The 18,707-nt window shown below is 39.0% G+C and overlaps 1 protein-coding gene and 1 pseudogene across 3 annotated transcripts in view; one reads left to right on the forward strand and one right to left on the reverse strand.

Annotated features, from left to right (window-relative positions):
- The window catches only part of DPY19L4 (dpy-19 like 4), a 61,258-nt gene extending 46,786 nt beyond the window's left edge, over window positions 1–14,472 (reverse strand). The window contains exons 1-3 of one of the 3 annotated variants that reach the window (XM_036830485.1): window positions 14,355–14,377; window positions 8,782–8,892; window positions 4,196–4,356 (exon numbers count right to left, since the gene is read on the reverse strand). Coding sequence is in view for 1 of the 3 variants with exons in the window: in XM_036830483.1 (XP_036686378.1) it covers window positions 8,782–8,892; window positions 14,355–14,370 (127 nt within the window). In the remaining 2 variants the exon portion in view is untranslated. Of the gene's footprint in view, window positions 1–4,195; window positions 4,357–8,781; window positions 8,893–9,352; window positions 9,382–14,354 lie in introns of those variants that run through there. The other 2 variants (XM_036830483.1, XM_036830484.1) reach the window with 2 other exon arrangements.
- On the forward strand, window positions 5,780–6,911 carry LOC118883537 (annotated as a pseudogene).
- Window positions 14,473–18,707: the final 4,235 nt, after the last annotated feature.

Here is an 18,707-nt window from a genome sequence, read left to right on the forward strand (position 1 = left end):
AGTGTGGGGAATATAGTCAATAATTATAGTGACAGATGACAACCTGACTTACGGTGGTGATCATTTTGAAATCTACAGAAATAGCAAATCACTATGTTGTGTAACAGGAACTAACATAGTATTGTAGGTCAATTATACTTCAAAAACAAACAAACTCATAGAGAAAAAGATCAGACTGTGGTTACCAGAGGTGAGAGGTGGGGGAGAGGGAACTGAATGAAGGCAGTCAAAATTACAAACTTCCAGCTGTAAGATAAATAAGTACTAGGGATGTAATGTACAATATGATAAATATAATTAATACTGCTGTATGTTACATATGAAAATTGTTAAGAAAGTAAAATCTTAAGAGTTCATCACAAGGAAAAAATTTTTTTTCTATTTCTTTAATTTTGTATCTATACGAGGTGTTCACTAAACTTTTGTGATAATCATTTCATGATGTATGCAAGTCAAATCATTATGCTTATACAGTGCTGTATGTCAATTATATCTCAATAAAACTATAGGGGAAAAAAAAGATTCAGTAAATTAAGCCCAGGCCTAAAGGCCCAAAGCCCAGTGTTACATTATTAAATGACTGAGAGGTTTGTAAAAACAAACTTGTTGACTTATTAACTTGGCTAAACTAAAATCTTAGCTATTTTCAAAACATTATTTAATAAATACTAGTTTGTATAGCATACTAGAGACATTAAATAGAATAAATAGCTAGATATCACTAAATTAATAAGAATTATATTCAAAGTGCTTGAAAGACACTACCCAATAAATCAAACATTAGAATCAGGGAATTCCCTGGAGGTCCAGTGGTTAGGACTCTGCGCTTTCACTGCCAAGGGCGCGGATTCAATCCCTGGTCAGGGAACTAAGATCCCACAAGGCTTGCGGTGCAGCCAAAAAATAAAAATAAATAAATAAACAAAATAAAAATTAAAAAAAAATCAGCATGACACAATTGCTTTAAAATTACTGCTTTCCAACTGACAAAGGATTAATCTCCAAAATATACAAGCAGCTCATGCAGCTCAATATCAAAAAAACAAACAACCTAATCCAAAAATGGGCAGAAGACCTAAACAGACATTTCTCCAAAGAAGATATACAGATTGCCAACAAACATATTAAAGGATGCTCAACATCACTAATCATTAGAGAAATGAAAATCAAAACTACAATGAGGTATCACCTCACACGGGTCAGAATGGCCATCATCAAAAAATCTACAAACAGTAAACACTGGAGAGGATGTGGAGAAAAGGGAATCCTCTTGCACTGCTGGTGGGAATGTAAATTGATACAATCACTATGGAAAACAGTACGGAGGTTCCTTAAAAAACTAAAAATAGAACTACCATATGACCCAGCAATCCCACTACTGGGCATATACCCTGAGAAAACCATAATTCAAAAGAGACATGTACCAAAATGTTCATTGCAGCTCCATTTACAATAGCCAGGACATGGAAGCAACCTAAGTGTCCATTGACAGATGAATGGATAAAGAAGATGTGGCACATATATACAGTGGAATATTACTCAGCCATAAAAAGAAATGAAATTGAGTTATTTGCAGTGAGGTGGATGGACCTGGAGTCTGTCATACAGAGTAAAGTAAGTCAGAAAGAGAAAAACAAATACTGTATGCTAACACATATATATGGAAACTAAAAACAAAAAATGGTTCTGAAGAACCCAGGGGCAGGACAGGAATAAAGATGCAGACATAGAGAATGGACTTGAGGACATGGGGAGGGGGAAGGGTAAGCTGGGATGAAGTGAGAGTGTGGCATGGACATATATACACTACCAAATGTAAAATAGATAGCTAATGGGAAGCAGCTGCATAGCACAGGGAGATCAGCTCAGTGCTTGGTGACCACCTAGAGGGGTGGGATAGGGAGAGTGGGAGGGAGATGCAAGAGGGAGGGGATATGGGGATATATGTGTACATATAGCTGATCCACTTTGTTATATAGCAGAAACTAACACAACATTGTAAAGTAATTATACTCCAATAAAGATGTTAAATAAATAAATAAATTAATTAATTAAATAAAATCACTGCTTCCAATAGTACGTGTAAAGCATTTGGCCTGGCACATAGTAAGAGATCAGTAAATACTATCAATAGGTATTATAATTGGGCTACAGTAGCATACTTGCAAAAATATATGACAGTTAATTAAAGCAATGTTGACACAATGTAAACTATAAACAGACTAATAAAAAAACTTACGTACCATGACAATTTGGTAAAAGTGCTACAAAGTTCCTAAATATATATCTTTTCCTGTTTTTTTTTTAATTAAGTCTTGGACAATGACAAATTAATCCTAATTATCAAGGGCTATTACAAAAAATATATTCAACCAAATCTTATATATAAATGCCTTACCTTAGTGCTATTTTGTTTTTGAAAGATTTTGTAAAGAGTCAAAGCTGGAATCAAGCTATCAGTGTTTGGTATAAGTGTATATATTTTAGAGAAAATACAGAGCTCTGGGCCCTGAAAATTATTTATTAAAAAATTATCACGGGGGACTTCCCTGGTGGCACAGTGGTTAAGAACCCATCTGCTAATGCAGGGGACACAGGTTCGATCCCTGGTCTCGGAAGATCCCACATGCTGCGGAGCAACTAAGCCCGCATGCCACGACTACTGAGCCCGTGTGCCGCAACTACTAAAGCCCGCACACCTAGAGCCCGTGCTCCTCAACAAGAGAAGCCACCACAATGAGAAGCCCATGCACCACAACGAAGAGTAGCCCCCGCTCACCACAACTAGAGAAAGCCTGCGTGTAGCAACAAAGATCCAATGCAGCCAAAAAATAAATAAATAAATAATAAGTAAATTTATTAAAAAAAAGTTATCATGGGCATTCCCTGGTGGCCTAGTGGTTAGGATTCCAGGCTTTCACTGCCGTGGCCCAACCAGGGTTCAATCCCTGGTCAGGGAACTGAGATCCGGCAAGCCACGTGGCCAAAAGAAAAAAAAAAATTGTAGGACTCAATTTCACAAAAAGTGAAAAAAAGAAAAGAAAAAAGTATAAATACATTGAAAAAAATGTAAGCAGTAGTTGCCAAAATTTTAAGAATAGTTATTATCCACTGGAATTATGCATATATTTTCATTATATTTATCTCTATTTTCACATTTTCTACCCTAAAAATATATTTTTGTAACCAGGGGAAAATACTGTTTTATAGGAGCTATCTCTAAATTGTTTAAATATCTTTCTTATACTGTATTTTCCAAAACGTTTTAAATGATCACTCTATTAGTCAGCTTTGCTGTAGTAAAAAAGTGACCCCTATATTACCAGTGGCTTACAGAACAAATATTTAATTCTCATTCATGTTACTGTGGGTTTGGGGTCAGCAGTCACTCTCCACTCAATTCCAGACTTTAGATTAGCTGTGGCTCTTCTTGTATCTTCAGAATTCCAGAATGGAATCAGTCCCTATTTGGGACATGCTGTTCTCATTACAGAGGAAAAGAGCAGGAGAACAGGCAAAAACATACAATGCCTCTTACAATTTCTGGTCAGAACTAGTACACTGCTACTTCCACTCACATTCCATTGGCCCAGGAAAGTCACATGGATAAACCTGACAATGGGGTAGGGAAGTATACTCCACTTCAGAGAGGCAATCCAAATCACATGGTAATGGGAAGGAATGTATAATCCACTTTCAGGGCAGGGAGAAAACATTTGGGAACAATAGAAGGATCCACCAGGGTTTGCCCCATTAGTCACAAATGTCTACTTCCCTCCCAAAGGCAAAACACACTCACTCCTTCTCAAGAAAGATACCTGGGACTTCCCTGGTGGCGCAGTGGTTAAGAATCCACCTGCCAATGCAGGAGACACGGGTTAGAGCCCTGGTCTGGGAAGATCCCACATGCCGCGGAGCAACTAAGCTCGTGTGCCACAACTACTGAGTCTGCACTCTAGAGCCCGCGAGCCACAACTACTGAGCCCATGTGCCACAACTACTGAAGCTCACACGCCTAGAGCCCGTGCCCCACAACAAGAGAAGCCACCGCAATGAGAAGCCCGCACACTGCAATGAAGAGTAGCCCCCGCTCGCCGCAACTAGAGAAAGCCCGCGCGCAGCAACGAAGACCCAACACAGCCATAAATAAACAAATAAATAAATAAATTTATTTAAAAAAAAAAAAGAAAGATACCCTTAGAGCAGCTTACTCAGCTTGCTTTCTGCACATAGAAAGTTAGGGACTCATACATCATTTTAAGACATGAATAGTTGGTCCTTCTTAATCTAGGCTGGCAGTTCTTTTGATAGTATGTCTCTCTCAAAGCTTAGCCAGCAATTCTCCTAGGTTTTTACCTAAGAGAAATAAAAATAGATGTCCACAAAAAGATTCGTACAAGTATTCACAGCAGCCTTATTCATAATAGCAGAATACTGGAAATTACTCAAATGTCCAACAAGAAAAGCAGGAACACTTACAGCAAGACGAATGAATCTCAAAATGATTATATTTTTAAAGGATAACATATTGAGCTAAGTGAAAGAATCCAGGCACAAGGACATATATGCTGTATGACTCCATTTATAAGGAATTCTAGAACATGCAAAGTTAATCAATATTGAAAAATATCAGAAGAGTGGTTGTTTTGGGGGGTACAGGGAAAATCTACTGGAAAGGGACAGAAAACAACTTTCTGGGATAAGGGAAATGTTATGTATCTTAGTTGTAGTCAAGTACCAAAACTCATTTAATTAAAATACCTATGATTCTGTGCATTTTTAAGCAGCATTTTCTTTTTATTTATTTATTTATTTATTTTTGGCTGCGTTGGGTCTTCGTTGCTGCACACAAGCTTTCTCTAGTTGTGGCGAGCAGGGGCTACTCTTAGTTGCGGTGCACAGGCTTCTCATTGCGGTGGCTTCTCTTGTTGTGGAGCACAGGCTCTAGGCGTGCAGGGTTCAGTAGCTGTGGCACATGCGCTCAGTAGTTGTGGCTCGTGGGCTCTAGAGCGCAGGCTCAGTAGTTGTGGCACACAGGCTTAGTTGCTCCACGGCACGTGGGATCTTCCCAGACCAGGGCTCGAACCCGTGTCCCCTGCACTGGCAGGCTGATTCTTAACCACTGCGCCACCAGGGAAGCCCTGATTCTGTGCATTTTATGATATGTTAGTTATATCTTAATTTTTAAAAATTAAATCATTCATTTTTGCAAAGAAAATAACAATTTTGTTGGCTTTTTACCTACTTGATTCCAGTCAACTCCATACTCCAATAACTATACCCACAATTTTTCTTCTACATATGCCTCTCTCAAAGATTTAACTACAAGTATTTTGAGCTTATGAAGCTTTGTTTATTTGTCACAAAAGCCACACCCTTTGTTCTTTTTCCCTGAGTGCTTTATTCAACTGAAAGGAGTTACTAGGAGCTACTTTAATCCATTCATACATTTTAACAAACTATGTGACAGTCATGCCCTTGATTTGAGTGTTGCCCTAAGGATTCGTCTTAATCAGCCTTTGTTACTTAAAGTATTTCTCAATTTTATTGAATATTTTTTGCTAGTTGAAAAGACAAACAATACTAATTTCAACACTACAAGCCCCAGAAATTTTGGATTCCTATTTTCCTCTTCATTCCTGATTGCAAATGGGCCAATTCTGTTCTAATGTATCTCTTTCCTGTAATCAAAAGTAGCTGATAGCTTCTGCTCCTCCCACCGCCGCCCTGAGTCACTGCCTGCGCAGCTCTGGCCACCTGGCTCCCCCCGCTAGCCACTGATATTTGGCATTCATACAACATGGCAGACATCGACAACTTGTCTAGGGTAGTTAAAAGATGTGTGAATGCTCTCAAAAACCTTCAAGTTAAATGTGCACAGACAGAAGCCAAGTTCTATGAGGAAGTTCATGATCTTGAAAGAAAGTATGCTGTGCTCTATCAGCCTCTATTTGATAAGCGATTTGAGATCATTAATGCCATTTATGAACCTACAGAAGAAGAATGTGAATGGAAACCAGATGAGGAAGATAAAATTTCGGAGGAGCTAAAATAAAAGGCCAAGATTGTAGATGACAAAATGGATGAAGAAAAAGAAGACCCCAAGGGAATTCCTGAATTTTGGCTGACCATGTTTAAGAATGTTGACTTGCTCAGTGATATGGTTCAGGAACGTGATGAACCTATTCTGAAGCACTTGAAAGATATTAAAGTGAAGTTCTCAGATGCTGGTCAGCCTATGAGTTTTGTCTTAGAATTTCACTTTGAACCCAATGAATATTTGACAAATGAAGGGTTGACAAAGACATATAGGATGAGGTCAGAACCAGATGATTCTGATCCTTTTTCTTTTGATGGACCAGAAATTATGGGTTGTACAGTGTGCCAGATAGATTGGAAAAAAGGGAAGAATGTCACTTTGAAAACCATTAAGAAGAAACAGAAACACAAGGGATGTGGGACAGTTCGTACTGTGACCAAAAAAGTTTCTAATGACTCTTTCTTTAATTTTTTTGCCCCTCCTGAAGTTCCTGAGAGTGGAGATCTGGATGATGATGCTGAAGCTATCCTTGCTGTGGACTTTGAAGTTGGTCACTTTTTACGTGAGCGTATAATCCCAAGATCAGTGTTATACTTTATTGGAGAAGCTATTGAAGATGATGATGATGATTATGATGAAGAAGGTGAAGAAGCAGATGAGGAAGGGGAAGAAGAAGGAGATGAGGAAAATAATCCAGACTATGACCCAAAGAAGGATCAAAACCCAGCAGAGTGCAAGCAGCAGTGAAGCAGGATGTATGTGGCCTTGAGGATAACCTGCACTGGTCTACCTTCTGCTTCCCTGGAAAGGATGAATTTACATCATTTGACAAGCTTATTTCAAGTTTTTTGCTATTTGTTTGTTTGCTCGTTTTTGTTTTTTGCAGTCTAAAATAAAAATGTCAAAAAAAAAAAGCCGCTGATAATCAAGGTACTCTAGTAGTATTCTGTTTGTGATCTTGTTACTTAAAATAATTTAAAAATTAGTATTAAAATTGCAGCTATTCACAGGAAACAGTTTTATAAAATGTTTTGTCATGCACAGATGGATTATTATTTTCCAGCTCCCAAAAAGTTTTCTTGCTGCTAACCTTTGAACTAGATCTGTAGGTGACTCACTGCCTTTACCTTATGTGAGCAAATTTATATAAATGGCCTCTGAACTCCCTATAGGAAAGAATCTATTTATGAAAGCTGTTCAGCTCCTAAGGATGGCATATTCTCCAAAGCCACTTTCAGATATGCTTCAGAAGGATAACAGAAATGGAAGGACCTCCAGAGGATGAAGCCAAGGACGACAAAGAACAATGAACTGGGAAACTACTTCCAAGGAAAACAACTAGGGCCTAATCAAGAAACATTCCCTACCCCAGAGGAGGAAGACCTCATATTTACCTAGTAGGATTTCAAAATTGCTATGGACCAGTGGTTAATGTGTCTCTCGCTCTTCCTCTTTCTGAATGGAAGCATTTATTTTGATATCCTATCCCCATCCAAAAGTGTATAATGGGAGAGGGAGCATGTGCTTTGCTAAGAAAAGCCTGCTTACAAGGTAGGCTCTTGGCAGGCATCTGGGACCCTGGATTTCAAAAGGGTTCCTACCATTTTCTACTGAGTGGTTTACTGTGCCTAACTTATTTGTGCAAACAGTGTGGTTCATACATACTGCTTTCCTTCTGGGACTCTAGAATTTTCCTACTCATTAAGCAGAGGCTACATGGCCAGCCACCAGTAAAAACCCTGAGCAGAGTTGCTAATAAGCTTCCCAGGTAGACAAACCTACAAATGTCACAATTTGATCCTGAAGGAATTATGCATTAGTCTTCCTATGTGACTTGGAAGCTTCTGCCTAGTTTCTTGCAGTCTTCAGCCCATAGGCCCTTTCCCTTTGCTGATTTTGTTTTGTACTGTTCACCGTAATAAATTATAGCTGTGAATATGACTAAATTCTGAGACCTGTGACTCCTTCTAAGCTCTAAACATGGGGGTGTTCTTGGGGACCCCTGACACAGAGCAGATAACTTGTCTTTTTAATTCATAGGTCTCTGGATTGAATGAGTCATAGCTGACCCTGATGAAGATAACAAGACCTTGGGCTTCAAGACTGATGCCCTGACTGGATAAGACTGAATGTCCTCCTTGGGGTCGGGGAGGTACCAAGTATATTTTGTCTGAGGGAGACAAGTAAATATTTATGACCAAAAGGCCAGAATGTGGTAGACTGTTATTATTATTCCCAACTATTCTGTCCTTTCCTATAAAAAGATTTTTCATCCCTGCCTATTACCATGTGACTTGCCATGCTTCCCTGTAGTCAGACTAAACTTCTCCATCCCACTGTCTAGACTGATTATATGACTTGGTTGGGCCAACAGAATGTGAGTACAAGTGACAGTGTGCCAGTTCAGCAGAAACTTTAAGAGGTACTGCATGACTCTGCCTGTTTTCCTGCTCTTTTTCTCTGCCACAAGAAAAATACATCCCAAATAGGGATTCTGCCATCATGACATGAAGCTACATCAGCCAACCTACAGCCGCAACATGTAATGTTGATCAGAAATAAATGTTTTTCGTAAGCCAGTGAGACTTAGGAATTGTTCTACAGCAAAACCTAATGAAAGTCGACCAATATCACCACATACTTAAGACAAAATATGTTTATACATTTGAAATATTAATGTAAAATATATTACCTAACATAACTATTTTTGTAATAGCACAAAAACTCCAAATCTAACTTACGTTTTGGAACTCTTTCAGGAATTGCAGTATTGTTGATTTTCTCTTCTTTGGCAGATTCTTTATTTTCTGAAGACTTTGGCTTTTTTCTTTGGCGCAGTTCTATAGTTGGTCCTTAAAATATTTGAGAAGTTATTGCAATGTATGTATCAAATTATTCTGTCTATATCTCGAACTGATTTACTTTTATTATACTTAGGCAAAAGTCCCATGAAGAACTATTTGTACCAAAGATAACTTTCTTCATAATTATTTTAGCACTCCCCGCAAAACTTTCTTTTACTACAGACAGACAATATAAGTTCTGCCTCCAACTCGTGCTTTCAGAGTCCTACTGATAAACTGAGCTCTTCTCCTGAAATGATGCTATTTTTAAAATATCCCAAAATAAGTAAACTCTTTTCCAGAATGACTGGAGAACAAAGTGTTATTTAATAAATTAGCTTATTATTCTAGTTACCTGAGAGTATAACATGCATCATTCATGAGTTAACAATTTTTTTTAAATAAAAATAAAATAAAATACATTGATCATAAAACTATACTTCATTTTTTTAAAATAAATTTTATTTACTTATTTATTTTTGTCTGCATTGGGTCTTCACTGCTGCACGTGGGTTTTCTCTAGTTGCAGTGAGCGGGGGCTACTCTCATTGCGATGGCTTCTTTTGTTGCAGAGCACAGGCTCTAGGCACAAGGGCTTCAGTAGTTGTAGCACATGGGCTCAGTAGTTGTGGCTCGCGGGCTCTAGAGCGCAGGCTCAGCAGTTGTGGCTCACAGGCTTAGTTGCTCCGCAGCATGTGGGATCTTCCCGGACCAGGGCTCGAACCCATGTCCCCTGCATTGGCAGGCGGATTCTTAATGACTGCGCCACCAGGGAAGTCCTATACTTCATTTTTAAAAATAATCCTAAAGATTCTAGAGAATTTCAGTGCTGTGGTATCATTATCATTCAACAGTCTTAGAGATTTAGGTATTGGAAAATAGGCTGAACCTATAAAAATCCCTGTATTTGGGGAACTCTCAGAAATTTTCCCAAAATTAGAGTATCTACTCTTTCTATACCCGATTAAAAAAATGTAATGCAGAAAGTACCTCCAAATCAGTAAACTAAATTCCAAATTAAACAGGAATTTACGATATTCAACTTAGCTACTTTTCCTCCCTAGAGTTAATTATGAGGTAGACTATGTCATGTAGATGTAAGATACTATGATGGGCTGTCAAGGTTTCAGGTGGTACAAGAACTTATCTCCTTCTAAGAGAAGCAGAGAAGAGTTTTTTCTTTTCTCTCAGTAATGGCTTAAGGCTAGGAAAAATGAGCCTAAAAAGAGGAGTTAAAAAAGGAGAAATGAATCAGCTACTGTTGCTGATGATCAGATGGCTGATTCTCTAACTTTACTGTGGAAAATGAGTAAAATCGATTTTAAAGTAGCTTCAAAGCAAATTCACATGTTTGCTAAAATATCTTTAAACACTGACACACTGAGGGAAATAATACTGTATATTTAGTGGATTCTGTCTGACTAGTTAATTTTTAACCATTTTTATACTATTTATCATTTATTTTACAATCATGTTAAGTAGTAAAGTCAGTGAATACATTAGAAAATGACATTATTAGAAAAGCCATACCATGGATATTGAGTATTTTTGCATACAAAATATGGGACAACTAATAAATATTATTATATTCCTTCTTCATGATTTCCTTTTAATTTTCCTCCGCTATGGGTTAAAGCAAAAGTTAGAAGCATTCAACAAGAATGAAAATTTATGTAAAGCCAAATGAAGTCTTCAAATGCAAGTTATTATTTTAAATTTTATTAAAAAAGAATACATGGAAAAAATATAACCACAAGACATATACTTAGTAGATACACTTGCATGATTAAACACATTAAGAGTACTGGGTTAAAAAAAAAATTTAACTGGGTAATTTCAGAAATCAAGTTAACAAATCTATTGAGGAAGTTAACAAATTATGTGACCAATGGGTTAGATAGGGCTTTTTTTATTAGACAGTCTAAAAGCACACATTTAAGATAAAGATAATTTGGGAAGGAAGGGGATAGTCACATAAAAAAGTGTTCTTTACAAAAAGCTATCATTTTTCTTTTTAAAAAAATTTCTCTATAAAACTAATCACTTTACAAGGATTTTAACAAAGTGTTCTCTGTGCACATAAATGGTTTTTTTGTTCTGTTTTGTTTTTGTTTTTGTTTTTGGCCACAGTGCGCAGCATGCAGGATCTTAGTCCCCTGACCAGGGATGGAACCTGTGCCCCCTACAGGGGAAGCATGGAGCCTTAACCATTGGACCACCAGGGAATTTAACAAAAATTTTGCACAGAACCCCAAGTTATCTATGAAGTATATAAATCTTAGTCATCTCTCAGGAATCTGTATTAGCAATGTTTATCATACAAATAAATAATCTGTAAAGGATCTATAATACTGTATTTTCTTTATTATTATTTTTTTGGCCATGCCACACTGCTTGTGGGATCTTAGTTCCCTGACCAGGGATTGAACCCGGGCCCTCCAAAGTGAAAGCGCAGAGTCCTAACCACTGGACTGCCAGGGAATTCCAATACTATATTTTCTTGATTCTAAGAAGCCATATATTTTAAGATACTATTTGATAAGTTTTTCAAAGGGATAATTGGCACTACCATGTTAAATATGTGCATTGATTTTAAGACATGGCAATTTCAGTGGCATTAAATTGTGGGAGCAAAAAGTACTACTTGGGAAATACAGTAACCTTTTTAACCAATCTCTTCAATCTTGTCCCTAAATTTTTTGCCTGTGACCATAAATCAAAACTGACTGGATGCAAACTTTACCTCATTTCCTTTATATTGATCTTTTAACTTCATAATTGATAAACAAAGCCCAGAATCTTTAGGTGGATAAGTAACAAAGGCCAAAGCAGTGGACAAACTAGATTATTAATCCTGATAGGAAAGCTCTGGGATAGAATCCAGGTTTCCTTTTCACTATCTTATACTTTTAGCATTGTAAAGAAAAAGTCAAAGTAGTAAATCAACTATATTTCAATTAAAAAAAAAAAAAAAAAAGAGGGACTTCCCTGGTAGTACAGTGGTAAAGAATCTGCCTTCCAACGCAGGGGAAGCAGGTTCCATCCCTGATCGGGAAACTAGGATCCCACATGCCACGGGGCAACTAAACCCGTGCGCCACAACTACTGAGCCCACGCACCCTGGAGCCCGTGTGACAACTAGAGAGAGAAAACCCACACGCCACAACTAGAGAAAAGCCCGCACACTACAAAGAAAAATCCCGCATGCCTCAACGAAGACCCCACGTGCCGCAATTAAGAGCCAACAGCCAAAATAAAGGAAGAAAAAAAAAAGAACCTGTCCATATCAAAAAATAAGGAATAAAAGAAGAAGTCAAATAAATAAAAATGATAACATAGCCACAAAAATAACCTGCTATTTCAGTCTCTGGCCCAGTGATCTTCACATAAGATAGTTAACAGGGCTACAAACAGGCTTGCAAATGCCCATCTAGACTATACATAGCAACTTCCAAGTGAATTGTGAACACTGTTCTGCTCAAGGCTATCACTTCTTCCTTTGCTCTAACATATCTTCCAGGAAACATAAATATAAATACCATGACCCTCTACAGCATCAAGAGAAGATGAGATTTCCCAAAGAGTATTTACTTAGAGAAAAGTGGGACAATGAAGAGGATCCAAGTGAACATGAATGATAAGTAAAAAGCGATACAGAGAACATCTGGATACAAGTAAAATAGACTATTTAGTCTAATTTTAATGCAGTGACTACAAATAACATGCATTTTGAAAAAAAGTATAGAGTGCCTAATAAATGGAAAGTACTCAGAATAATGCCTAGGACATAGACATGTTTACTATAAATATCATTACTAGATTACAATAAATGAGAATTACTCACTCATTGTTGACTATTATATCCCAGTACCTAACACATTAGACAGCCGAATATTTATGGAATTAAAAAATTTGTTGAATAAACTTTAACAAAATTTCAATCCATTAATTGTTCCAAGATGTATTTCATTGCTTTGGATTATCTGTAATTCTACAAACAAAAATCATTTTTCATTTTATATCACAGAATTAAATTTCACAAACTTGTATGGTTTGTGAAACCATAACTGGTTCTACATCATACCTATTTGGTTAGGTGTAACTATAACCTCTTAAAACAATTTCTCATTTGCATGATATATAATATTAAAGACTTACTGCGGTATTAATTTTTTTATGCTTTAACTTAAGTGCTCATGGAAACATACAAGCTATCTCATCAACCTACCCCTAGAGATTTGCAGTTAGTCAGAAAAGGAAAAGATATCAAAAAATGTATTACATATACTGCAACCAAAGATAAAACCAAGGCGACAAACAGAATTACATTCTTCCTTACCAACTACAAAGAGTTTTGGTTTTGAAGCTGTTTTTAGGTAGAGTGTCTTAAATTTAGATCAGTTTTAACACAGGAAACTTAAGGAAGAGGAGGCAAATATGAAGCAAGAGGGAGCACAGGGACAGAGCAGCAAGTCACAGAGCAGCAAACAATTCTTACAATTAATTTTCTTTAAATTGCTTTCCACTGAATTCTTGAAACTCCCTTCTTGCACTCTTGGTTCAGTAAGGCTTCAATCTAAACAGATCACATTCACAACCCCCCTCAGTAAGGTAAAAAGTCATGTTTTCCAAAAGGATGAAAAATCTAACTGCTCAGTCAAGAGACACCATTATACCTATGCCTGAAAGTAGCATGCCCATCATGAAGATATCATGACACGAATGTTTCCTATAACATCTCTCACTAAGTTCCTCCCAACTCCCCATTTTTCCCTCATACCTATCGATGTCTATGAATTAATTTTCTTGGCATTGGCCCTGAAGGGGCATGAAAAGCTTTCTCCAGCCCACCCACTTTCACCTGAAAGCACTCCTGGCTTCCGGATCCCCCCAAAACCACTTACAACCCTTCTCCCTTTGCCATCTCGCCCTAACCTGTAACTGAACTTGACCTTCTTCAGTTTCTGCTTGCTCATCCCCTCCCAATCCACCTTACCACGTCTACCCCAAACCCTTGCCTCTTTTTGTCCCCTTGGCCTGCGGCTCCTCGTCAGAATCCACAGACCTCTAAAGAGCGCACTCAGACTGAGGGGCATTTGGTTAAACAACTATCCCTCTCGAAAATGCACTCAGTACCTAAACCTACATCTTCTAAACCAAAGTATGTCCCCCACCCCATTAATCATCTGCTCACAGCCCTCCCTCTCCACCACTCCCCCCACGGGTTTCTCTCTTCCTACACGATTCCCAACTTCAAGCTCCACTTTTGCTTCCCACTAGAGCCGACACAACTTCGGGCTATTTACTCCGCTCCTCCTGAATTTCTCCACACACCTCCCCCCGCCGCCCCGCTCTTTCCCGCCGGACCGCCGCGGCCGCCCGCAGCCCCGGCCTCCGGGGCCCTCGAGTCCCCGCCCCTCTTTCCCGAGACCTCGGGCGACAGTAGGCGCGCTGGACCCCGGGGAGGTCACCTTCTTCCTCCGCCATCGTCCCCGCGGAGGCCGGGGCGCCCCTCCGGCTCCCGCGCGGCCCAGAGTCTCCCGCCCTCCGTGTTGCGGAACCCCTCGGCCTCCCCAGACCAGCTGCCGGCCGCCGCGCCCCCACTTCCTGACCCGCCCCCCTCCGGTGTCGCGGCCAACCGCGTCCCCCCGGGCGGCCCTGGAACCAGAGTGCCGGGAGCGGAGGGCGGCCGGAGCGTTTGGCGGGCGCGCCTGGTCCTGCGCGGGCAGGAAGGCGGTTCTACGCGAAGTGGCACCGCCCACCGCTGGTGTTCCGGGCCCGCTCCCCCGCCTTCCCCGTCCCCCACCGGAGGCGAGTGCGGGGGTCCCGCTGCAGCCCCTCCCCTCGCCCGTCCTCCCCGTAAAGGTGGGCGCCCGAGCGGGCTTTCTGGGGCTTTTGTGGTTGGACTCAGGTAGTCAGAGAATATCCAGATCCAGCCCGCATACCCGCCCCATTTTACAGAGAGGAAACTGAGGTGCAGCGAGTGTAAGTCACAAAGCTAGTCGGAGCCAGAGCTGGAATCCAGGGCTCATGCGTCCTCCGGGTGCTTTCAGAGCGAGGCAAAACCCTCTGGGTTGACGCGTTGGTTTAGTAAGCCGCTAGACATCTACAGGAAAGAAGCTTGTACTTGGAACTTAGTGTTTTTAACCACCCAAACTGGTTAAACAAATGTATTTGCATATTATTTTGAAAACAGTAATACTATGGTCAGTGCGGGGGAGGGGGTGCGTTTAGATATTCCACAACAATGGAACATAGTTTTAACTTGTTATACTGTTTGTCTTCACTTTTGTTATATCTGGCATTCTCCAAATATACCAGGATCTATCTCCCTCAACAGTACTAAGAAGTAATATAGGAACTGACAAAATGCCCATTATAGAATGAGAGGAAAAAGGCACAAGAACTCACTGAAGTCATGGGGTTATTAAGGTTGTCCCATTCTTAGCAGGCAGCAAGAGTCTCCTTCCTTTATCAAGTTAGGATATTTGGGGAGAAGCTATCAGTTTTCAGTGCTGTGCAAAAACAGTTCCAGGAACTCTTTTTATGCCTTTGGTTGCTTGTAAATATGTCTTGCCTGTCAAACAGCACTGGACCAGGAGTTAGAAACACGGGTGGAAGATACCAATTGCCCAGAAAAGGCCTGGGTCAAAGCAGAGAGAACAAAACTGTTGGTCTTTGAAAACCACAGGAGCCCACGTACACAGCAGCAGATTTCAGTGCCCAGCTTATCAGATGATAAGCAGGCAGAGCTCCACCTCATGCGAGAACAATACAGTGGCCACTGAGGGCCACTGTTTTCCAAGTCTAGGGTCTTGAGGTGATGACCATTCCTCCTATAGTTCCTTCATGATCACCTCAAGGACTTAATTGTAAATTTAAGTAAATTTAAATTATACTGCATGCTCCATACAGTAGTGGAGACAGAGAAAAAAATAGCTTCTCAAAATCAAATGGAAACATGAAAGAAGAGAGATAGTTATTCAGTCTTTAGATACTAATCAGTGGAATCATGATTGTGTTCCCTAGTAGAAACATTCTTCCCTTGAACCCTAAACCTCCACATAAGAGTAATGAGAATGGGTCATTTTACCCCTGAAATGGGTAATTTTGCTATGAGAAAAATAAGACATTTTTTGTTCAAAATATCAACTTATCCAAAAAGATGTACTCCTCACTGTTCAAGATGTTGCCTTGCAGCTGGCCGTATAGCTGAGCGTTCAGTAAGTCATTCCATAACTCGATAAGACCAGCTGCTTCCAGATTGTAATGCACATAACTAGTGGACACATGGTCCTAAGATAACTTCCGATTAGAAGTTGATTGACCATTTTACGACTGCAAACCATGGGCTGCTAGTTTCCCATCCAGAATTTGAAGGGTTATTTCATTATCCTTTGCCTCATCGTGACCAATCCTAAACACCTCAAATTTTCTCAAATGGTCTTTTATTTACAGTCCACTCGCAAAGAACAATATGATTTTCTGCCTCCTCTAGAAGTTTGAGGACCCCTTTAGTAATGCTGTAGATATTTTTAGGGATTGATGTGAAATGCTTTGTTGTAAGTCTTTTAAGAAAATGTAGATTAGGAAGCTATTGTAGTAAACTGGGTTAAAAATAAAGTCTTGAAATAAGGCAATGGAAATAAAAATGTTCAAAGAGAAGGGATTCAAAGATGCTGGAGGTAAATCTACAGGGCCTAGTGACAAATTGGATGTGATAAATGATGAGTTGAAATGATTCCTAAGGTTTCTATCTTAAAATTAATTATGTGTCTTCTATGTGCCAAGTAGTTTGTTACCAGGATATGAGACAAATATAAAACAAAAGCCCCTGAAGACTTACCTACTTGAAACCAAAAAAATACAGGAAAAGTCTATTTTAAAAGCATTCTCCTATCCAATGCTTCACCTTATTATTAGTAACAATAATTAGTGTGAAATCTTTGCGTTAGTTCAGCTCTTCTTCTGTTAAAGATATGGAACTCTGTTTCATCTTTATTATGTCATAAATTTGTAATTATCCATTGATTAACATATTTAAATTATTTTCAAACACCATCTCCTTTGTGAAGTCTGAACCAAATATGATCAATTCATCTTTGAAAACGCATAACACTCTTACCACCATTATATCCTGGCTTGTATTTTGGTAATGTTTTATACCATTCTTTCAACTCTTTGAAACACATTGTAGACAAATATTTTGGTAACTGACTTAAAAGTTGTTGACAATAGTATTAGCTGTGGGTGTCTTAGAAGACCAACGTGATAAGCTGTATATTTTGCACTATCAACGAGAACTATGATTTGAAGCCGTTTTGTCTTAGCTTGTCACTAGTTCTACTTGTGACTATGGATTAATTTTTTTCTATGCCTTTTCTGTAAAAAAGGGGATAAGGGGCTACACTGTCAGTTGCTCCTGCAGTTATTTCTCAAGCAGGCCTCACTTCTTCCTCATTGTTTGAAGCTATGCGTCAGTGCCTCCTGAGTATATTTGCTCTATTATCACTCATAAGGATCTGCTGTCTTCCTTTTCCACTGACTGGGAGAACTGCAATCATATAAACCAACAGAGTCAAACTGGGAACCATATAATCCTCCCTAGTGGGACACATTGAACAATGTGTGTTCTATTTAGATATTTTTGAATTAACATATTAAGCATCTTAGGACATTTTCTAAAGTACGTTTTTTTCCTACAGTTAAAACTCCTCCAGGAAGAGACTTTTTTCTTACCAAATTGATCATATGAAATAATATTCGTAAATAAAGAAAAACATTGTTGGTACTAAGCGGCCTATTATCAAGATTTTCCCAGGCAAAGCTATTTTAGTAGACAAAGGTTGCTGACTTTGGACCAAGTTTCCATCCTCTCTTCTTTCAGATAAGTAAGCCCTCCAAATATTTGTGAAATTTAGTTGAATTGACTGTTAGAATTGCCAGGTAATATAGGACACTTTAGTATAATATGTTCCATGCAATATTTGGGCCAGACTTAAGCTAAAAATTATTTGTTGTTTATTTGAAATTTCCATTTAATTGAGTATCCTACTTTTGGTTTGATTTTTTGTTCCTCTGTTGACCCTATTTATGGATTGAGACTGCCCCCTCAGTGCTAGGAGCTCCCTAGCATTGATCACTCTTAGGCCTTCTGGGCACATGTAAATAACAGACTGAATTCTTTCTCACGATAGAGGAAAGGTAGTTAGATAGCAGATGGATTCTGAGTACCTCAATTATTAATTCAGGAAAGAATCTGCCATTCCTAATGCCCTGATACATGAAATTGCTTCTGCTGTCTTCCCACCCTACAAAGGGCTCCAGGTAGAACTGGATGGGTCTAGTGCAGTCCTGGAGCTGCCATTGAACTGCTTCTTAGTCAACCAGCCAGTGCAGATGATTGACTGGGCATATCTAGACCTGCTGTTTGGAGGACTAATCACACTTCCAAAGTCTAGGTATCTTAAAACCAAAAGCATACAGTGATTGTGGGGGGAAAAATATTTCCCACCAATTATGACTTATCACCATAACAATATATGTGTAACAGAGTAATGGCCATGATATACTTTTTTAATACAATAAAAAAACAAAAACCTGTTCATCAATTATGACATGATTTAAATATAGATATATTTTAAAAATCTTGTTAGAATCCTAGATAGGCACTCTGGTTGAGAATAGGACCCTGAAAAGCCAGTAGTACTATGAGTCCTGGAGATGGCAGAAGCAGCCGAAATCATGTTTAGGTAAATTTCACACCAAACTCTCTCTTTGGATGTGTCTATCAATGTGAAATGCAACTCTCTGAATTTGTACCT

Source organism: Balaenoptera musculus, chromosome 17 (genome assembly GCF_009873245.2).
Source record: "Balaenoptera musculus isolate JJ_BM4_2016_0621 chromosome 17, mBalMus1.pri.v3, whole genome shotgun sequence".
In the NCBI taxonomy this organism is placed as follows: Eukaryota; Metazoa; Chordata; class Mammalia; order Artiodactyla; family Balaenopteridae; genus Balaenoptera; species Balaenoptera musculus.